This window comes from Dipodomys merriami, unplaced genomic scaffold (genome assembly GCF_024711535.1).
Source record: "Dipodomys merriami isolate MVZ:Mamm:240054 unplaced genomic scaffold, mDipMer1.0.p SCAF_895, whole genome shotgun sequence".
Taxonomy (NCBI): domain Eukaryota; kingdom Metazoa; phylum Chordata; class Mammalia; order Rodentia; family Heteromyidae; genus Dipodomys; species Dipodomys merriami.
This window is the reverse complement of record NW_027206507.1, coordinates 177,097-195,662: the sequence shown is the minus strand read 5'-3', so window position 1 is coordinate 195,662 and position 18,566 is coordinate 177,097. Positions and strand designations below refer to the sequence as shown.

The 18,566-nt window shown below is 38.9% G+C and overlaps 1 protein-coding gene across 1 annotated transcript in view; it reads right to left on the bottom strand.

The window, feature by feature from the left end:
• Nucleotides 1–11,999: 11,999 nt before the first annotated feature.
• The window catches only part of LOC138820524 (zinc finger protein 420-like), a 75,372-nt gene continuing 68,805 nt past the window's right edge, over nucleotides 12,000–18,566 (bottom strand). Inside the window, 1 exon segment of the mRNA XM_070012194.1 lies at nucleotides 12,000–12,833. Coding sequence (XP_069868295.1) covers nucleotides 12,000–12,833 — 834 coding nt within the window.

Genomic DNA, 18,566 nt, shown 5'->3' with positions numbered 1-18,566 from the left:
CATATTGGTTAGCAATCCATTTAGAGATATATGCAAATATGTCTCTCATACATGCTTTTTTTCCTTTACTGGTAGTGTTTTTCAATATACAAGGTTTTAATTTGTATGTATTTATTTTTTTTATTTATATATTGTAGGTCATGGGGCTTGAATTCTGGGCCTGAACACTGTCCCTCAGCTCTTAAGTTCAAGACTAGCACTCTACCACTTTGGCCATAGCACCACTTCTGGTTTTCTGGTGATTTACTGGAAGTAAGAGTTTCACAGCTATACGTGCTCAGGCTGACTTTGAAACTGGATCTTCAGATCTCACCCTCTTCAGTACCAAAGATTACAGGTGTGATCCACCAGAGGCTCACATTGTTTGTTTGTTTCTTTGTTTTTTCTATGAGGTACTTTTGGAGTTCTATTTATGGGGTTACTGTCAAATCTTGCTTTATTTTTTTTCTTTTCTTTTCTTTTTTCTCAGCAGCGAGTCCTGAACTGTACACCTGGGTGCTGTCACTCAGCTCTTCAGCTTAAGGTGAGTACATTACAGATTGAACCAAAAGAACACTTCCAACATTTTGCTTATATGGTGCTGAGGAATTAAACCCAGGGCCTCATGCATGATAAGCAAGCACTCTACCACTGAGCAATCTTCCCAGACCAGTTACTGTCAAATCTGATGCCATGAAACTTTCCTCCCCTTCTCTCTTCTCTTCTTTTCCCTTTTCCTCTTTTCCCCTCCTCTCCACTACTCTCTTGTCCTTTCTTCTTCCTTCTTTTTCCTGACGTTTTGCTTCTCTTCTTTTCCTCCTCCACTCATCTTCTTTTCCCTTTATATCTGAGATGAAGACTTGCTAGTATCACTACAGTTAGGTTTCTAACTTAGAAACACAGTAATACACATACCGCGTGGTTTTCTTGAGCTACTCTTTGAGCTTGAACTTCAGGTCTCACAGTCAGTCAACTTCCTCCCTCACTGTTGGCACTATCACTTGAGCCATACCTCTAACCTGTTCATTATCTGTTTAGTTTGAATTGTCTATCCAGGCTGGCTTCCAGATCTCAGTTTCTTCCTTAGTAGCTAGGCTAAAATGACAGTCTTTAGCAAGAAGTACTTGCCTTGATTTTTCTTTCCTCAACATTTAACATTAACACTTAATTGGATACTACAATGAAATAGTTTATTGTTACTGGTTTATGTAGAAGTAATATGCAACCTAAACTGAAATAGTTTATCTTTCAAATTAAGTGTTGTATTGTGTTTCTAACAATTGTAACTGTTCTAACTGTGGTAGATTTTCTTCACTAAGCAGATCATTTATGCTGGAGGTATTGTTTTATAATTAATGTAATTTAATCTTATCATTGAAGTGATGTATAGATAGATACAATGTCATCAGTGAGGTAAAAAATACCCTTCCTTTCATACAGTGTCTTCCATGCCTTCACTCTCTCCCAATCTCTCCCTCCTATCTCTACTCTTGAGTTGTATATTTTACATTCATCACCCTATTTCCCTCACATTCTATGGCTCTGCCACACCCACCAGAAGATATACATGTGAATACATCATACATAATTAAAGCAATTGTTTTTATTTCACAAGTGAAATAAGAAAGTAGCTCCCTTTAATATTGAATAGATCACAATGAAAGCATACATATATTTTTACATATTCATTCTAGTTTCCTTCTGTTTGTTTTACTGTTAGATTATTAGAAACATATTGTTGGATTTTATTGTATTTATATCATAGATTTATTTGTCATACTTTTTTCTATACAAATTGTCTTCATATCTATTCTCAGTGTGTCTGTCTTGGTAAATATAACTGCATAGTGCTTTATAAACAGCATTTAGTAAAGATAATGCCATCCATGAGTTCCACTGACCATTTTTCTAGTTATTCAGTCATTAAGATGAGTATTTCTTCTCCAATCATAATGATAGATTAAAGAAATTATCATTCTTTGGCCTTTTAATCATGTCTTTGTAGACTTTACTTTTCAGAATAGAACTTATGTTATACAGATTTATAATTTGTCTGTTATTATCAATGCTCTGTATCTGTGGTAACAAAATTTGTACTGAGGTTCTTTTCCTTTCATATTATGACTACTTGTATTTTTCAATATTGATTGTTGCTTATGGTATGTTTATATTGATTTACTTTTATTTCTTGATAATTAATGTATGTCTTTTTGGCTTATTGAGTTTTTTGAGTAGGTTTTCTTCTGTTCAAATCAGACAGTAACTGATATAGTTACTATTTTTATATTACAATATTAACATGGTTTCATTTTAGTTATTACTTTGCTATTTATTATGTTTGTGTCATCTGATATGTATTTCTTAGTTTGCTTTCATGTAACCTGCACACATCTTTCTATACAGTGCAAATCACCTCTAATATAATCTCCAGGGAATCTGTTATACACTGTAAATCACCTCTGATACCTATTATAATTTAAATCCTACTAAATAGTTGTTACAGTGCATTAATCATAGGATAATGCCAGTTTTTTCAAAGGCTGCATGTTTACTATAGGTGCCATACTTTGTCAAGTCTTTGGGTTCTATGGTTTGTTGCATCTGTGCAACAAACAAATATGTAAGGCCTAATATATTCCTTTGAAAATGCTAGTGTAGGGGTTGGAAGGGTGGCTCAGTGGAGAGTGCTTCCCTTGCATGTATGAGGCCCTGGGTTAGGTTGCCCAGCACCACATAAACAGAAGAATCTGAAAGTGGTGCTGTGGGTCCAGTAGTAGAGCAGTAGCCTTGAGCTGAAGAGCTGATGGACAGAGCCCATGCCCAGAGATCAAGCTGCATGAATGATGAGAAGAAAAAACATACCACAAATAACATAGTGCATAAAATAATATGTAAAGGTGCTGGACACAAGTGTCTCATGGTAGTAAACCTGAGACCCGAGGATTGAGATTTCATCCAGCCTTTTGGAAAAGTCAATGAAACTCTTATCTAAATTAATCGCCTAAAAATCCAGGGGTAGATATAGATAGATGGCTCCAGTGATAGATCCTTAAGAAAAAATGGTCAGGGACAGCATCCAGACAATGAGATCAATACCTAATATTGGTATATTATACTGTGTTATATGGAAATAAATGCTACTTTTAAAAAGTGGATGGAATTGTGCAAAAATGCATATTGTTCAATAAGTAATGAAATCAATGAAATCAATCGAGTAATCAATCAAGTAATGAAATCAATACCTAGCTTAAGTAACTTTGACATACATATATATATATATGTATATATAGATATATTCACATATATCTATATATATAGATGTATATATGTGTATATGTATATATACACATAGATGTATGTATGTATACACACATATGTATATATACATAGAAGTATATATGTATGATATATGTACATATGTATATACATATGTATATGTACATATATATGTATATATAGACATACATATGTATGTATGTACAGATGTATATGTATATATATCAACTTTACAATAATTTTTTTGGGGGGTCTGGTCGAGGGGCCTGAACTCTGGGCCTGAGCGCTGTCCCTTTCTGCTGGAAGTGCTCTGAAGTACAGCTTTGCACTCCATAGTCTGAGCCAAGAGGTAGAAGCCCAGCTTCTCTTTTTCAGGGGAACTTGGGAGCTGAAACATGAATCAATCTGAGGCTCCTAGCCAGAGTCTGCCCTTCCCATCTTTCCCCAGTCTGGGGTGGATGATATTTTCTGGGCACATAGGATTGTGCTGCCATTACCACTTGTTCCTCCAGGTGCCAGAAAGTGGCTCAAAAACCTCTGATTTTCTAGACAAGGAGAGTCAGGAGTTGTGCGCTTATACTTCTGAACCTAGAGATTCTGGTACTCACGCATTTGAGTTCATAAACTTGCTTTTTGTGAATTGAAGCCAATGAGTGGTAAACATTCCTTGAAAATGTCTTATATAAACATATTGATCCTCTTTTCATCCTCTGCACTTCCTATGGCTATTGAAACTTTCAAAATGCTGCTGGCATAGATATACTCCAGTTAATGTGTCTCATCTGACAAATTACAATTTCTCCACTAATACAATTAGTCTATTTTATATCACTTAAAATGAGAGAGCCTGGCTGGGCAAGTTGTTCAGTGGTAGAGTGCTTGCCTTGCTTGAATGAAGCCCTGGGTTTGATTCCTCAGAATGACATAAGCAGAAAAGACCAGCAGTGTACTGTGGCTCAAGTGGTAGAGTGCTAGCTTTGAGCTGAAGTTCAGAGGGACTGTGCCCAGGCTCAGAGTTCAGGTCCCACACTGACAAAAAAAATGAGAGAGATTTCCTATACCTGTACACCAAAAACAGTTGTTAAAATATAATTTGAATACAATACAATGCCCTTGATATGTGTCTGCCTGTCCTGATTCTTGAACTCAAGGTCTGGAAACTGACCTTGAAATTATTTGGTTCAATGATAATGTTCTACCACTTAAGCCACATTTGCACTTCCCACTCCCTTGGTAGTGTATTGGAGATAAGTCTCTCAGATTTTCAGATCCCCCTGGCTGCAATCTGTGGTCCTTGTAGGATTCCTTCAAGTCCATCCCAGGGGTCCACAAGCAGGCACAGGAGAAATATTATTATAAGGTTTATTAGAAGGACCATATTTCCCAGGAGAGGGAGCACAAGCATTTTTCCCTCTTCAGGTTGCAACAGGATCTGGGGGGCAGGAAGTGACTTAAGTACATGCTCAGGTGAGTCTGAGATGAGAGAGGGAGTGGCCAGCTGTAGGGAGGGAACTCTAGGTCTGGGAGGAGCTCAGGTCTTGGAGGAGCTGAGAAGTAAAGGTGAGTATAATACTAACTTTCCTCAGATCCCAGCCTTCTGAATACCACCACGTAAACAGAAGAAGCTGGAAGTGGTGCAGTGGGTCCAGTAGTAGAGCAGTAGCCTTGAACTGAAGAGCTGAGGGACAAAGCCCAGGCCCAGAGACCTAGCCATGTGAATGATGAAAAGAAAAATCATACCACAAATAACATAGTGCATATAATAATATTTAAAGGTGCTGGACACAAGTGTCTCATGTTGGTAAACCTGAGATCTGAGGATTTAGATTTCATCTAGCCCTTTTAGAAAGGTCAATGAAACTCTTATCTACAATTAATCACCTAAAAATCCAGAAGGAGAAATTGATAGATGGCTCAAGTGATAAATCCTTAAGATAAAATGGTCAGGGACAGCACTCAGACAATGAGATCAATACCTAATATTAGTATGTTTTACTGTGATATATGGAAATAAATGCTACTTTTAAAAAGTGGGTGGAATTGTGCAAAAATGCACATTGTTCAATAAGTAATGAAATCAATGAAATCAATCGAGTAATCAATCAAGTAATGAAATCAATACTTGGCTTATGGAACTTTGATATACATCTATATGTACATATACCCATAAGCATATATATATATATTATATATATATATATACAAAGGTGTATGTATACATATATATATATATTCACCTGTGTATATATAGATATATATGTATGTATGGATACATACATACATATATATATATCACTTTCACAATAATTTTTTAAGAATGCAAAAGCAACAGAAACATAGAATAAATTTTCCTATGGATGTAGGTAGCATTTGGAGCAGGGATGGTAAGCAGACATGGTATAGACGGTGAATGTTATTTTTAAAAGTTTGTGTGTGTGTGTTTGTGTGTGGTGTGTTTATCAATGAAACTTGCTGACATTGGGTTTTTTGTTTTCATTTGCTCATTTGTTGTTGTTGTTGTTGTTTCAAATTCCTGGGGCTTGAACTTAAGGTGTGAGAACAGTTCCTGAATATCATTATGCTGAAGCCTACCACTCTACCACTTGAGCTACAACACCAGTGCTTCTAGGGGTGTTTGGTAGTTGTTGTTTTTTAGGTACTGAGAAATGAAACCCTGTGCTACATGCATGCTAGGCAAGCACTTTATCACTAAGCCAGCCCCAACCACACTGTTTTAAGAAAGGAGGCAGGGCTGGGAGTGTGGTTCAGTGGTAGAGTGCTTGCCTTGCTATATGAGGCACTGGCTTCCATTTCTCAGGACCACATCAGCAGAAAATTCATTGTGACTTATCACCAATTAAATGCCAGAAAACTAGAAGTGACATTCTGGCTGGAAGTGGAAGCATGGTAGCCTTTAGTGAAAGGATAAGGGAATATGCCAGGCCCTCCCTGAGTTTAAACCCCACAACCAACAATTAAAAGAAAAAAGAAACAACCAAGAACAAACAAACACCTAAATACCACTCATTGCCTTTGTCTTCTATTTTTCTTTGTTCTTGTATCTGTATACTTAATGTCATTCCATTTTCTACTTTCTTCCTTTCACTTTGGGGGATTGAACCTTGGGACTTGTACCTGGAAGGTGGATACTACATACCAGCCTATTCTTTCTTCTTTTAACATAAAAAGTCTGCTTATAGGACAAGCAAGGTAGCAAAGTGGTACAGGTCTTGCATTGCATGAATGAGGAGCTGGGTTCTATTCCTCAGGTCCACATGCACAGAAAAACCTGGAAGTGGTGCTGTGGGTCAAATGGTAGAATGCTACACTTTAGCAAAAGCAGCTCAGGGACAGCACCTGGCCTCTGAGGTCAAGCCTAAGGACCAGCAAAACAAAAAGTCTGCTCATTTAGGCAATACTTCCCCTGCAATTTAAAAGACAAACTTACAAGTGACTTTAGTTCACTTTCAATACTACTGTCCTCCTTTCCAGTGAGTGCAGGGGCTGCACACAGAAGACACTCTATGCCTCTGCTGTCACTTGTAAACTAGCTGTTGTACAACAGTAAGCAGCAACATATACATTTCTGTTCTTATTATTTTAAACACAATGGGCTTTGTCAAGGTAGGTATAATAAGTGAAGGAAACCTTTCTTTTTCACTTATTGGTTGTGATTGTAATGGATCTATCTTGCTGTGGACTTAAGTCTGACATTCTTGTCATTTGACTTCTCTCTGAACTACTTTTCAATTTGTTTTCTTCTTAGTACACACACACACACTCACACACACACACACACACACACACACACACACACACACACACACACACTCACTCACACAAATATCCTGAAGAATTTTAACTAGTTCATCAGACAATAGTTTTACTACCGATTCTTCTTGTCCACAGCAATTGTATCATCTACATAAGACAAGACAATTACATTAGGCCACTGGCTTAACTTGACTAACAGGTCCCTGGGTCAACAGTCAACCGTGGTGAAACCTGGGCACAAAATGTCCCATGCTAGATTTGCCATGTGGTGCTGGTGGTGTACTGATGAGTAGCACAGGCCCTGTTCTGGGCTCCTCACTCTTGTCCCAAGGCGCTTACCAGGCTTGCATATTGCATGAAGACTTTGGCACTGTGCTCCTCTCCTCAACTGGCTCCTCACCAATCTTTTCTTTCCTGTACCTTCCATTTTGAGTTCTGGCCTAGACTATGAGCCCAGACAACTTCCAACACACCTGATGAAGTCTCCACATCAAACTATTGGTAACAAACATTTAAGTTAGAATGCACATATAAAGATTTGGCTTGGTTTGGCATGACCCCATGGACAAGTGAAGTAAAGATGGTTAGCTGTGGATGCCCCAGGTAGTGATTTTCTCAAAGTACTGACAACTCTATAACAGGGACTTCATAGAAGGATGTTTCTGATCAAGATAACTGAAAGAAAAAAATGTAAAAGAACCTCACAATTCACTGAGGAAACTGAAAAGAGAGGTAATGGTAAGATGTTTCTCAAAGGAGCAGGAAAAATGTACACTTAATATTATGCTAATTATGGGAGGAAAAATGACCTAGAGGTGGACAACAATAAAGATATAAGTGCTCAAGGTAATGGAAGGAGGCCTTAAGTGGTACCTGCATTCTATTGAAAATCCTATGATAGCCTTGTTCAGTACCCACTGTGCTCAGTATCCCAGCTTCTGTCCCTTCCAGTCACTCTGAGATGCATCATTCCAGGTTAACCTCAGGAAGAAACAAGGATTCACCTAATATTCTGCTCTCTCATTGGGATCAAGATTGCTTGGGAACTGGAGGGTTTTGGTTAAATACTTAGATCTCTGGAGAGCAGACTCTTCAGGGTCATGACTTTGGGTCATATGAACTGCCCCTGCTGATGATATCAGAATGTTCTGTAACATAGATGTGACTATGTTTGTGTACTTTATCCAGTAACATTCAATGAATGGCTATTGAAAATAATCTAATTTAGAGTTGAAATCTTTGAACAAAGGCAGAACTCTTCTAAAGCCTAACTTTGGATATTGCTACAGGATGAAACTTGTGATAGGACTGTTGACATTCTGAAAAATTATATAACTGAACCCACTTTTAGTGATTAGGTTTAAGGTGGATATAAACCCAAGGCATGGTTCACGACTTCTCTTCTCAGGAAATAGGAGCTTTTAGAATGAGCTGAAACTAAACATCCACTCATTCACCTCTGGGAGTGGCCTTGAAATAAAGTGCAATCCATAAGGGAAGAACAGCAAAATTGCTTCTACACATCTGGACAGAACAGACTGAAAAGAGTATATCTCCTACATCTGTGTGCACACAGTAGAAGACCATTGTGTTCTCGTTCAAATATATTGGTATTCTGAGATCTTAAATAATCACTATTGACTCTCTATGATACTGTTTCAAGTATACTGAAATACTTGGCCACATTTTATATGTTGAGATCTCTCTTGGAATGTCTAATTCCATACCTTACAGATGGGGACCACATTGTGTTTCATAGTAACTTGAACCTCTCCAAGGACCTATGAACTAGTCAGAAAGATAAAGGAATATGCATGTCCATTCACATGACAACAGATAGCAATAATTTGTGACATTTTATCATTACCCAGGCGTATAAGACATTTCAATATCAACTTCAATTGACGGACCATGACTATACCCTATAGAGTATTTTAGGTTTCTATAGGAATGGAAACTTTCCTGCACGAAGGCCAAAGAACCCATATTTACAAAATATCTTCCCCAGCCTTGAAGTTCTTTCTACTCAGGGCCTTGGTACTGTCCTTGAGATTTTGTAATAAAGGAACAAATGTGATGACAGTCTATCAACATGATTCACAGCACTACTTGGGGGAAATTTGGTGAAAATTGGTGATAACAGTCTCACAGCATTACCTACCTAGTTGGTCTTTCAATTGTGATTTTAAACCTCATACTCTATAGCAACTAAGAATTCTGATATGAAGCACCAGTGCCCTGTTAGATCAGGAAATCTTAACTACTTGATCTAAGAACTCATGGTTTCCACAGAATAGGATATAAAATTAATAACATCATATAGACATAGGCAAAGGTCCTTTTGCAATCTCAGTAAAGGTCTGTTTACCTATCATTCTGTAAACCACATCCAAATTCTTCCACTAAATATTTGGAAGAATGCATTGTTTGCACAGATCATATTAGTGGCCGTCAGGTTGAATTCAGGGGCAAAATTTGTGAGGCTTCCTTTACCTTCTATATCAGATGCCCTTTTGTATCACTGATTTTTCACCTTAGGGTCTTGCTTCTTTGTCTGGGCCTTTCAACACACTAATTTTATAATTACATATCACAAGTAGCAAACAAGATAGGCACATATGACCAGATCCATGCTTTTATTAGCTAAGATACCATTTTCATGAAGCTTTTACATGGGATGGCCTACACATACTATCTTTCCAATTTCAGCTTCCTGAGTAGCTAAGATTCCACACATGAGGGGGTGTAATTGCTCATTTTTAACCACTGGTTTTAAATTAAAAGAAGGAAAAGGTAGTTTACCAATTCAGTGAGCAGTAAGTCCCTTAAATTTTGAGCTCAAGGAAAAGTGTTGGCCAAATGATAATAACAAAAATAATAAAATCAAAAATAAAATGCTATGTTGAGAGCTACTTTGAATGAATGTGGTATGTTAATTCATGTCTTTCAATTACAGCTACATGACAGGCCTAGGTAGAAGGGACTCCAGTCCATGAACCATCCTTTACCAGAAAACATCCAGTTTGTAAAAATGGGATAATGAGCTATATCCAATGGCCAGTGTGTGTGTGTGTGTGTGTGTGTGTGTGTGTGTGTGTGTGTGTGTGTGTGTGTGTGTGTGTGTGTGTGTGTGTGGTACAAGTAGGAAGCCAAGGGCCTCCCAATCGCCCTATTTTTTTAACTAGGCCTCAGTAGATAAGCAGACAGGGGAACAGTGTGAGGGAAGGGGTTAAACTACCAACATAGCTAAATCTGGCAATGTGAAGTCCACTATCCTTATCTTGTAAATGGAACCCTGGCCAGGACTTAAGGATTCTCTTTGAACAATGAAAATACATACCAAAATTGTTGAAGGGACAGGAAGCTGGAGGCAAAGCACTGAATGAAACCTCTTATTCCCAGAGAGAGATTTCTTCAGAACAGCCCACAGGGCTCATGCTTTGATTCCTAGCTTTTATGGAGGCCAAGATGAGAGAATCTCCTTTGAAGCCAGCTCTGGTTGACTTCAACTCAGTTTCTGAGTTGAACACCTCATATTGGCACAAAAACATTTCTTCATGAAAGTGTGAAAGTAGAGCTCTTCATGTAACCAAACAGCTCTGGACATATGTAGAATGACGGGCTTATATAGGATCTGGAGTCTTGGCCTTGGTTTACTAATTAGGCACTTTCTGATGTAACAGATATTTTTTCTAAATGCCTCCAGGATATCTTTAATTACATAACTATACTGTGGCAGCTACTTGGCTCTAGAAATTCTAAATTTAGGTCAACCTTTGTTTTTCTGTAAAAGAAGACAGTATATTTGTTGGAAGCCACATTTGGGAAGATGGAAAACTGGAGTCTTTATTACACAGTTAGCAGTCTGCAAGCAGCCTGATGTAACAAAGACTTGTAGTCCACAAATACACTTAGATAGCATGAAAACAGGACAGAAAGGAAAAAAAAGAATAAGAACAACACTAAGAAACCAATCAGCAAAATAAGGATACAGGTGGAACCGTTGCAACAATGAGAAGTACAAGTTGTCATGTCAAAAACGAACTTTACAACTTTTGTGGAGGGTAGGGGAGGATTGGGTGAGGGGGCAGAAGGCTGGGAAGGGATGGGAAGGGGAAACAAAGGAGGAGGCTACAATGCTTGATAAGAAATGTACTCATTATCTTGCCCATGTAATTGTAACCCCTCTATACAGTATTTTTACAATAAAAATTAAATAAATGAAAAAAAAAAAACAATACAGTGAAAATCTAAAAAAAAAAAAAAAAAAAGAAACCAATCAGCACAAGAGAGTGCTGAATTTACACATGATTACCAGAGACAAGCCAGGAGACAGGACACAGGACATGATCACAGAGACATGTACCATGGCATCTAGTGCCACTGCTAGTCCAGCCTAAATAGGGCCTAAACAGGAGGCAGGTCCACAGGAAATTCCAGTCCCAGGCACTGGACTAACAGATTGAGTAACATATCAGCCAAATGCTCACCCCTGCTTCCAGCGAACCAGCCACACCCATCAGTTGGGTGGCAAGTGACGGATGGGGGCATTTCCTTCTTCTTGCATGAAGACAAGATGCCAGACCCTACCATACACCATGTGGCCAATAGGGCACCAGCCACATCTGACCTCATTACTTAATATTACTGAATTATTAAATCAATTTATATAATGTTACAGCCTCTTTATCATTTTGTAAAAAGTTCAAGAATTTGCTTTTTGTAAAAGCCATTTTTCTTGAGTCACACCTCTGAAAGATTTTCTCACATTCACCAACAATTAAACATTGTTCTTTTGAAAAGTTTATTTCTTCCTTCTTCCTCATTCCTTTCCTTCCTCTTTCCCTCTCTCACTTCCCTCTTTCCTTCTTTCCTTCCTTCCTTCTTTCCTTCCTTTCTTCTTTCCTTCCTTCCTTCTTTCTATACTTGCTTCCTTCCTTCCTCTCAGGGCCTAGAAGTGATGCTGTAGCTCAAGTGGCAGATGATTTTATTTTTTTGTTAACTTCAATTTTTGTGAGGTTTGACTTCGAGGTGAAAGACTTTCCACACATGCTAATTTCATAAAGTTTTTCTCCTGTGTCTGTTCTCTCATGGGCATTAAGGTGTGACTTCTGGGTGAAAGACTTTTCACACCTATTACACTCATATGGTTTCTCTCCAGTGTATATGCTGTGGTGTAGAATAAGCTTTGGCTTGTTAATGAAAGACTTTCCACACCTGTTACATTCATAAGTTTTCTCTCCTGTGTGTGTTCTCCAGTGTAAAGTAAGGTGTAGCTTCTGGGTTAAAGACTTTCTACACATTACATTCATAAGTCTTCTTTCCTGTGTGTGTTCTCTGATGGACAGTGAGGCTTGACTTGCAGGTGAAAGACTTTCCACACATGTTACAATCAAAAGGTTTCCTCTTGTGTGTGTACTCTGGTGGCCAGCCAGGTTTGACTTCTGGCTGAAAGGCTTTCCACAAATGTTATACTCATAAGATTTCTCTCCTTTGTGTGTTCTCTGGTGGAGAGAGAATGTTGCCTTTGAGATCAAAGACTTTCCACAACTGTTACATTCATAAAGTTTCTCTCCTGTGTGTGTTCTCTGGTAGACAGTAAGGCTTCACTTCTGGTTGAAAGAATTTCCACACATGTTATATTCATAAGGTTTCTCTCCTGTGTGTGCTCTCTGTTGGACAGTAAGGTGTATCTTCTTGGTGAAAGACTTTCCACACATGTTAAATTCATAAGGTTTCTCTCCTGTATGTGTTCCCTAGTGGACAGTAAGGTTTGCCTTCTTGGCGAAAGACTTTCCACACACGTTACATTCATAAGGTTTCTCTCCTGTGTCTGTTCTCTGAGGGAAAGTAAGGTGTGTCTTCTGGGTGAAAAAGGTGTCACATTGTTAATATTTCTCAACTACAGGAGACACACTAGGACTATATGCAGCACACATCTTACTGGGATCACTGTAGACACTCATGTTCTGACACCCAGTGACCATTTCTGTCTTCATCCCAAAGGAGTTCCCATTATTCTTCATCAGTTCTGACTTCTGTATGGAGCTCAAATTAAAAGTTTTGATAAATCTCACTTTTTCTTCCCCTGGGTTACTTTTCATGATTGCTACTTCAGATGACTATTCATTGTGACTTTCCTGACAGGTGATAATCATATCCTCCATTTCTTAGACATCTAAAATGAATTAGAGAAAAATAGACAAAAACAAATGAGATCCATAAATTCCTTAATGTAAAGATATTTTCTCCCATTCTGTTTCAATATTCTCAAATGTCAAAGCATTGTTTTATGCAGAATATATACTTTTCTCCACAATGTAGTAATTAAGAAAGTAGTACTGATGTTTTACAATGGAAAATAATGTTTTTCTGTATTTCAGATTTTTCTATTTTTCTCAAGGAAATATTTACTGAAGTTATTCAGCTACACACTCATAAAGCTACGATTCTGAATGCCACTCCATGGCCAGCAACACTGATAAGAAATTGTCCCTATCAGAGGATAGTAGCCCTAACATACTCCTATTTTCCTCCTACCTGCATAGTACTAGTTTAAAAGAAAATGATATCTCCTTTTCTACATTTCTCATTGTCGTTTTCTCTTTTAGAATGACTTTTCTAAGGACAAAAAGAATTGCTAACATTAACAATACTGGCACACGCCGGGCGCTGGTGGCTCACGCCTGTAATCCTAGCTACTCAGGAGGCTGAGATCTGAGGATTGCGGTTCAAAGCCAGCCCGGGCAGGAAAGACCGTGAGACTCCTATCTCCAATAAACCACTAGAAAACCGGAAGTGGCGCTGTAGCTCAAGTGGTAGAGCGCTTGCCTTGAGCTGAAGAGCTAAGGGACAGCGCCCAGGCTCAGAGTTCAAGCCCCATGACCGACAAAAAAAAAAAAAAAAAAACAATACTGGCACAACAAATTCAGTTTGTGTTCACGAGAATAATGGATCGACAATTCCTTGAGACAAAGGATCACCTAGATCTCTGCCACACATGACTCAGTGACCCGTCTAGCAGGCCAGGTAATTTGGTGGGGGATCCGAGAGGACACCTCCTAAAAGAACCAAGGGGGGCGAGAGAGGATCGAGACCAAGCGCATAAGGAAAGACAGAGTCAGTCTGAGTCGCGTCAAGGTCTCATTTATTGGCAAAGAAACTTAGGTTTTTATAAGGAAAGAAGGGGAAGCACTGTATGGAAGGGAGGGGTGGACGGAAATTTTTTTACGGTGAAGTCAGGGCAGGGTCTTTTGGTCCACTGGTTTCGGTAATTGACTGGCCCAGCCTGTTTTAGGAAGTAATCTAGATGTACACCTTGGAATTTCCAAGAACGGCTATTTATCATGGCTTAATCACGTGTTTGAAAAAGGCCAGAGCATTCTCAGGCAGGTTTCAGGTCTCCAACAATTCCCCCTCCTTTTATTAAAATGGCCAGAGTTGACTTTTGGCCCGGCAGAGAGGGCCCCTGTCCAATTTTGTGGAAGTACAGTGTAGGCCATATTATTGCCACAAACAAAAACCTGGCTCTGTTGTGAGTATAGGGAGGCAGAAACATTAATAACATTGTTGCACAGGGAAAAGGAGGATATCCCAACATCAATGTCATACTACCTGGGGAAGTTTATAACACTCTCTGCGATAAAACAATTAGCGCGGATGATCAAACTGAGGTAGTCACACTGGGAGGTAAGGGTTAGGGAATCTACAGTGTTACAGTCTTGTGATTAACACTTGGCCTAGTCTGCTGGGCTCATCAAATGGCCCTTATCTTGAGCCCCCTAAATCGGGAGTTTTTACAAGGGAATGCGGAGGAACATACTCCTTGTTTCTTATCTTGGGTCCCATTTGGCCATTTGGGGAATTTACTTGTTAGCCCTTTAATTACGACTACAGAGCTTGTCCCAGGGCCAACATCTAGACTCTGAAACTTTTTATATATCTCCAGGGAGGGGAAGGGTCAGTGCAAGCGCAAGCAAGTTTACAGAAGCAAAACCAGCAGTTAGCAATTGTAAAATGTAACTCTAATTTTTAATCTTTTATTCCCCGATTTTTCTTTGGACTAATATTAATCTTAAAATTTAGGGGGTTCTTATCTCAGTCATAGGGGTGTCTCTATATTATCTTGTGGGGTGTCAGTTGTTCTCAATGCTTGGTATTTGGATCTCAGAACTAATAGAAGGACTGCGCTGATCTTTTTCTTTTACAAAAGACACCAGTCTGTTGAGTATACAAGGTCCAATTGTAACAAAAATAACAGTACCTTAGCCCCTTACATTTTTTTTTCAAGGCTTTCTTTACTCCCCTCTTTTTTTACGATTTTTTGAGCATCTTTGTGGCTGTAGTTTAAAACTGCCTAATTTTCCTTTGGCTTGCAGAACCTTTATCTTAGAACAGCCTTAAGGCACCACTGTGATGCAGAAGCTTGCTAGATTTTAAGGCTAAGAGTATTACCTCCACTGATAACACACTCAGGTTATTACCATACCAGAGCCAAACTAGGCTGTGACCATAGAGTGGATTTCCAGTCACTATGCACTGAAGTGCCTAAGGCAAGCAAGCCAGTGATATTCTTGTCCCCAGTATCCACTGTGGGAATAGAGGGTTTCTGGATATCACCCAAAAGGATGTCCCACAAGATCTTAGATTTAGCAGCAGTCAACCAGGAAGCTGACTCAGGTGATGGAATCAGGCAGGAGTTTCTCCAGGTGGCTGTCAGGCCATCTTTGAACTTTACACATTAGGGTATGCAGCAGCAGCAGCAGCAACAACAGCAAGGTCTCTCAGTGGCTCCAAGGGACTGTCACACCTCATGCTGGGCTGTAAATTCCTACACAGACTGGTTAAGGATACATTGCATAGGCTTGGCAGGCTTTGATCCTGCTGGTTTTTAAGATCTTTAAACAATAGCCCAGGACAATTTACCAAAATCACAACCTTTTTACTAACCAGATATTTTTGTAAATAGACACAGAAGGCTCAGAAGGCTTAGTCTTGCAACCATCTCTGACAGATGCAGTCTCCACACCTTGCACACCAACAACTGTTAACACTATTCTTTATGTCTTTTTTTTTTTATCTATTTTGCCTCATTTTTTTTTAAACCGACTCTGGACCCTTGATCTTAAAATGGGGGTAGAAGGGTGAAGGTCCATCTTCTGTAACTTCTTCAAGCTGACTTTAGGGGCGTTTACCTTACCTAGCCAGGGACCTATAACTTTAGCCTATTTTACAAAGAGGCTATCAGGGTTAGATATCATTAAGAATAATATTTTAACTTTTGACAACTGCACAGACCTTTTCTCTGGCTACAGCAGTGTAGCTTGTTTAGCACTCTAGTTTGCAAAAGCATCTTCCTAGATGGCTTAGGAATGTGATCTCTAATGATCCCAAGTAATGCCTAAGTTACCTTTGCAGGCCTTTAGACAGATATCAATGATATCAATAGAAACACACTCTCAGGTTTACAAACTTTTTCCTGAGCAGATGAACTTTATGTAACTAGTGTCAGCTCAATTAGAGCTGCCAATTAGAGCTTTTGGCACATAAAGGGGTTGAGATTTAAACTATCTCCAACATTTTATAACATTAGCTTTTTATTACTATCACAGAGGACTGGCAAGTTCCTGTCCCTTACAAGGTAGATAGTCATGGGCATTAAGCATGCTTTCAAACTCTTTCCATGACCTCCCGGCTCTGACCAGTTTTGAAGGGCCATGCACAAATGACTCTAGGATCTGACATTTGTGCCATCCAAGCAGTGGCTTTACTGCCTCTGGATGCTCCTCCATTGCTTTCGTCCCAGGAGTGTCTTCTCCACATTGGGATAAATGCCTCATGCCTCATTGGCATTTCCCTTTAGCTGGTCGCTGGACTTGAACTCGGGGCCTGAGCACTGTCCCTCAGCCCTACAGCTCAAGGCTAGCACTCTGCCACTTTGAGTCCCAGACTCAGGGCTTGAATGCTGTCCCCTAACTCTTCAGTCCAGGGCTAGTACTCTGCCACTGTGAGTCTCGAGCTTGGGGCTTGAGTACTGTCCCCTGACTCTTTAGTCCAGGGCTAGTACTCTGCTGGCTGAATAGAGGTGACAGTCTCACAGGAACCTTTTTGTGCCCGGGCTGGCTTTGAACCAGTTTGCAGATCAATTTTACTCCAATTGAAAGCAACAAGGTGGTCAACATAGAAGTAGCTTTTAAGCATGCTCTTACCTGAAACTTATTAAGAGTCAAAGTTACATCTGACAACTTGTAAGAATCCTCTGTGCTTTGCTTTGGGCTTGCTGGAAACTTAAAAAACCTATAAGAGCAAACTAGAATAGCAATTATTTTGGTAATCCTAATTTTTCCTTTGTGCACATTGAGGCCAATGTTAAGAACAATTTTATATTTAAACTTTATATCCAAAAATCCATTCCTATTTTTTTAAAACCTCTTATTAATTACCGTTAGTATTTTATACTTTAGTTTTTATTTGCATTTTGAAAAGATCCCTTGAAATCTTGAGGCCAAGTATCACTCATTGCCTCTTGGTTGCTTTTTTTAAAACAGACACACATTAAGATTTTTAAACTCAAATGACAATTTTTCCTTAATGCAAGAATTACAGTCACCATTACTATATCACAAAGCTAGACTTAACACGTTTATAACTTTTAAAAGCATCCTAATTGTGGAACATAATTAAAAGTAAGCCACATTATATAAATAACTTTTTAGCCCTCTTTTAAGGCCTTCCTAATTTTAATGTTAACACATCCAAGGGGAGGTTTTAGCAATACTAATCAGATCATCACATCACTCATTTTAACCATCATGTTTTCAGTGGCTACCCGCAGGGAAAAGAGACAGAACAAGGATGGGCCACTTGGCCCCTCCTATGGAGTAGACAGGCACACACCCAATCCGACTCTTTAGGGTTAGATGAACTGCATTTGTGCCAGCTTGCCTCACCATGGGTGGACTCCTCCCAGGGCCTGTCCCACCATGCATGACAAGCTGAACTGCACTTCTGCTTGTTCACCCCTCACCCCTAAAGATAGGTCTTCTGTTGGCTTCTAAGTTTTTCCCCGTCTCTTCTCTTGGTTCTCGAATGAAATACACAGTTTTTAGACAGACAGAACAAGTAACATCTTTGACAGTGTTAAACTAACCTTTACATTTAAATTTCTAATACTTATCCCCAAATTTTAGCCAAGGGAACTAGATCCCAAACAGCCAATGCACTTTTGTTAAGCCAGGCAACTTGATTACAGTATAAACTGTCTTATGCATTTTAAAATATTAGTTTTTAAATACCAGATTTTTTAATTTGCAAGTTAAAGAATCCTTACAAAGCCATTTAAAACAATGTGAAGATTCTTTAAAATTTTTGGTAATGTCCAAACCTCATAACCTTTTGAATTTTTAAATTTAAACTCACCCAATTGTTACAGCATGCTGATAATTTTTATCTTTGAACACGTTCACAGACACACACAAAACACTCACACAGATCTTAAAGCACGCAAAAATCAAAATCAGTTGTACGTACACCTTTTA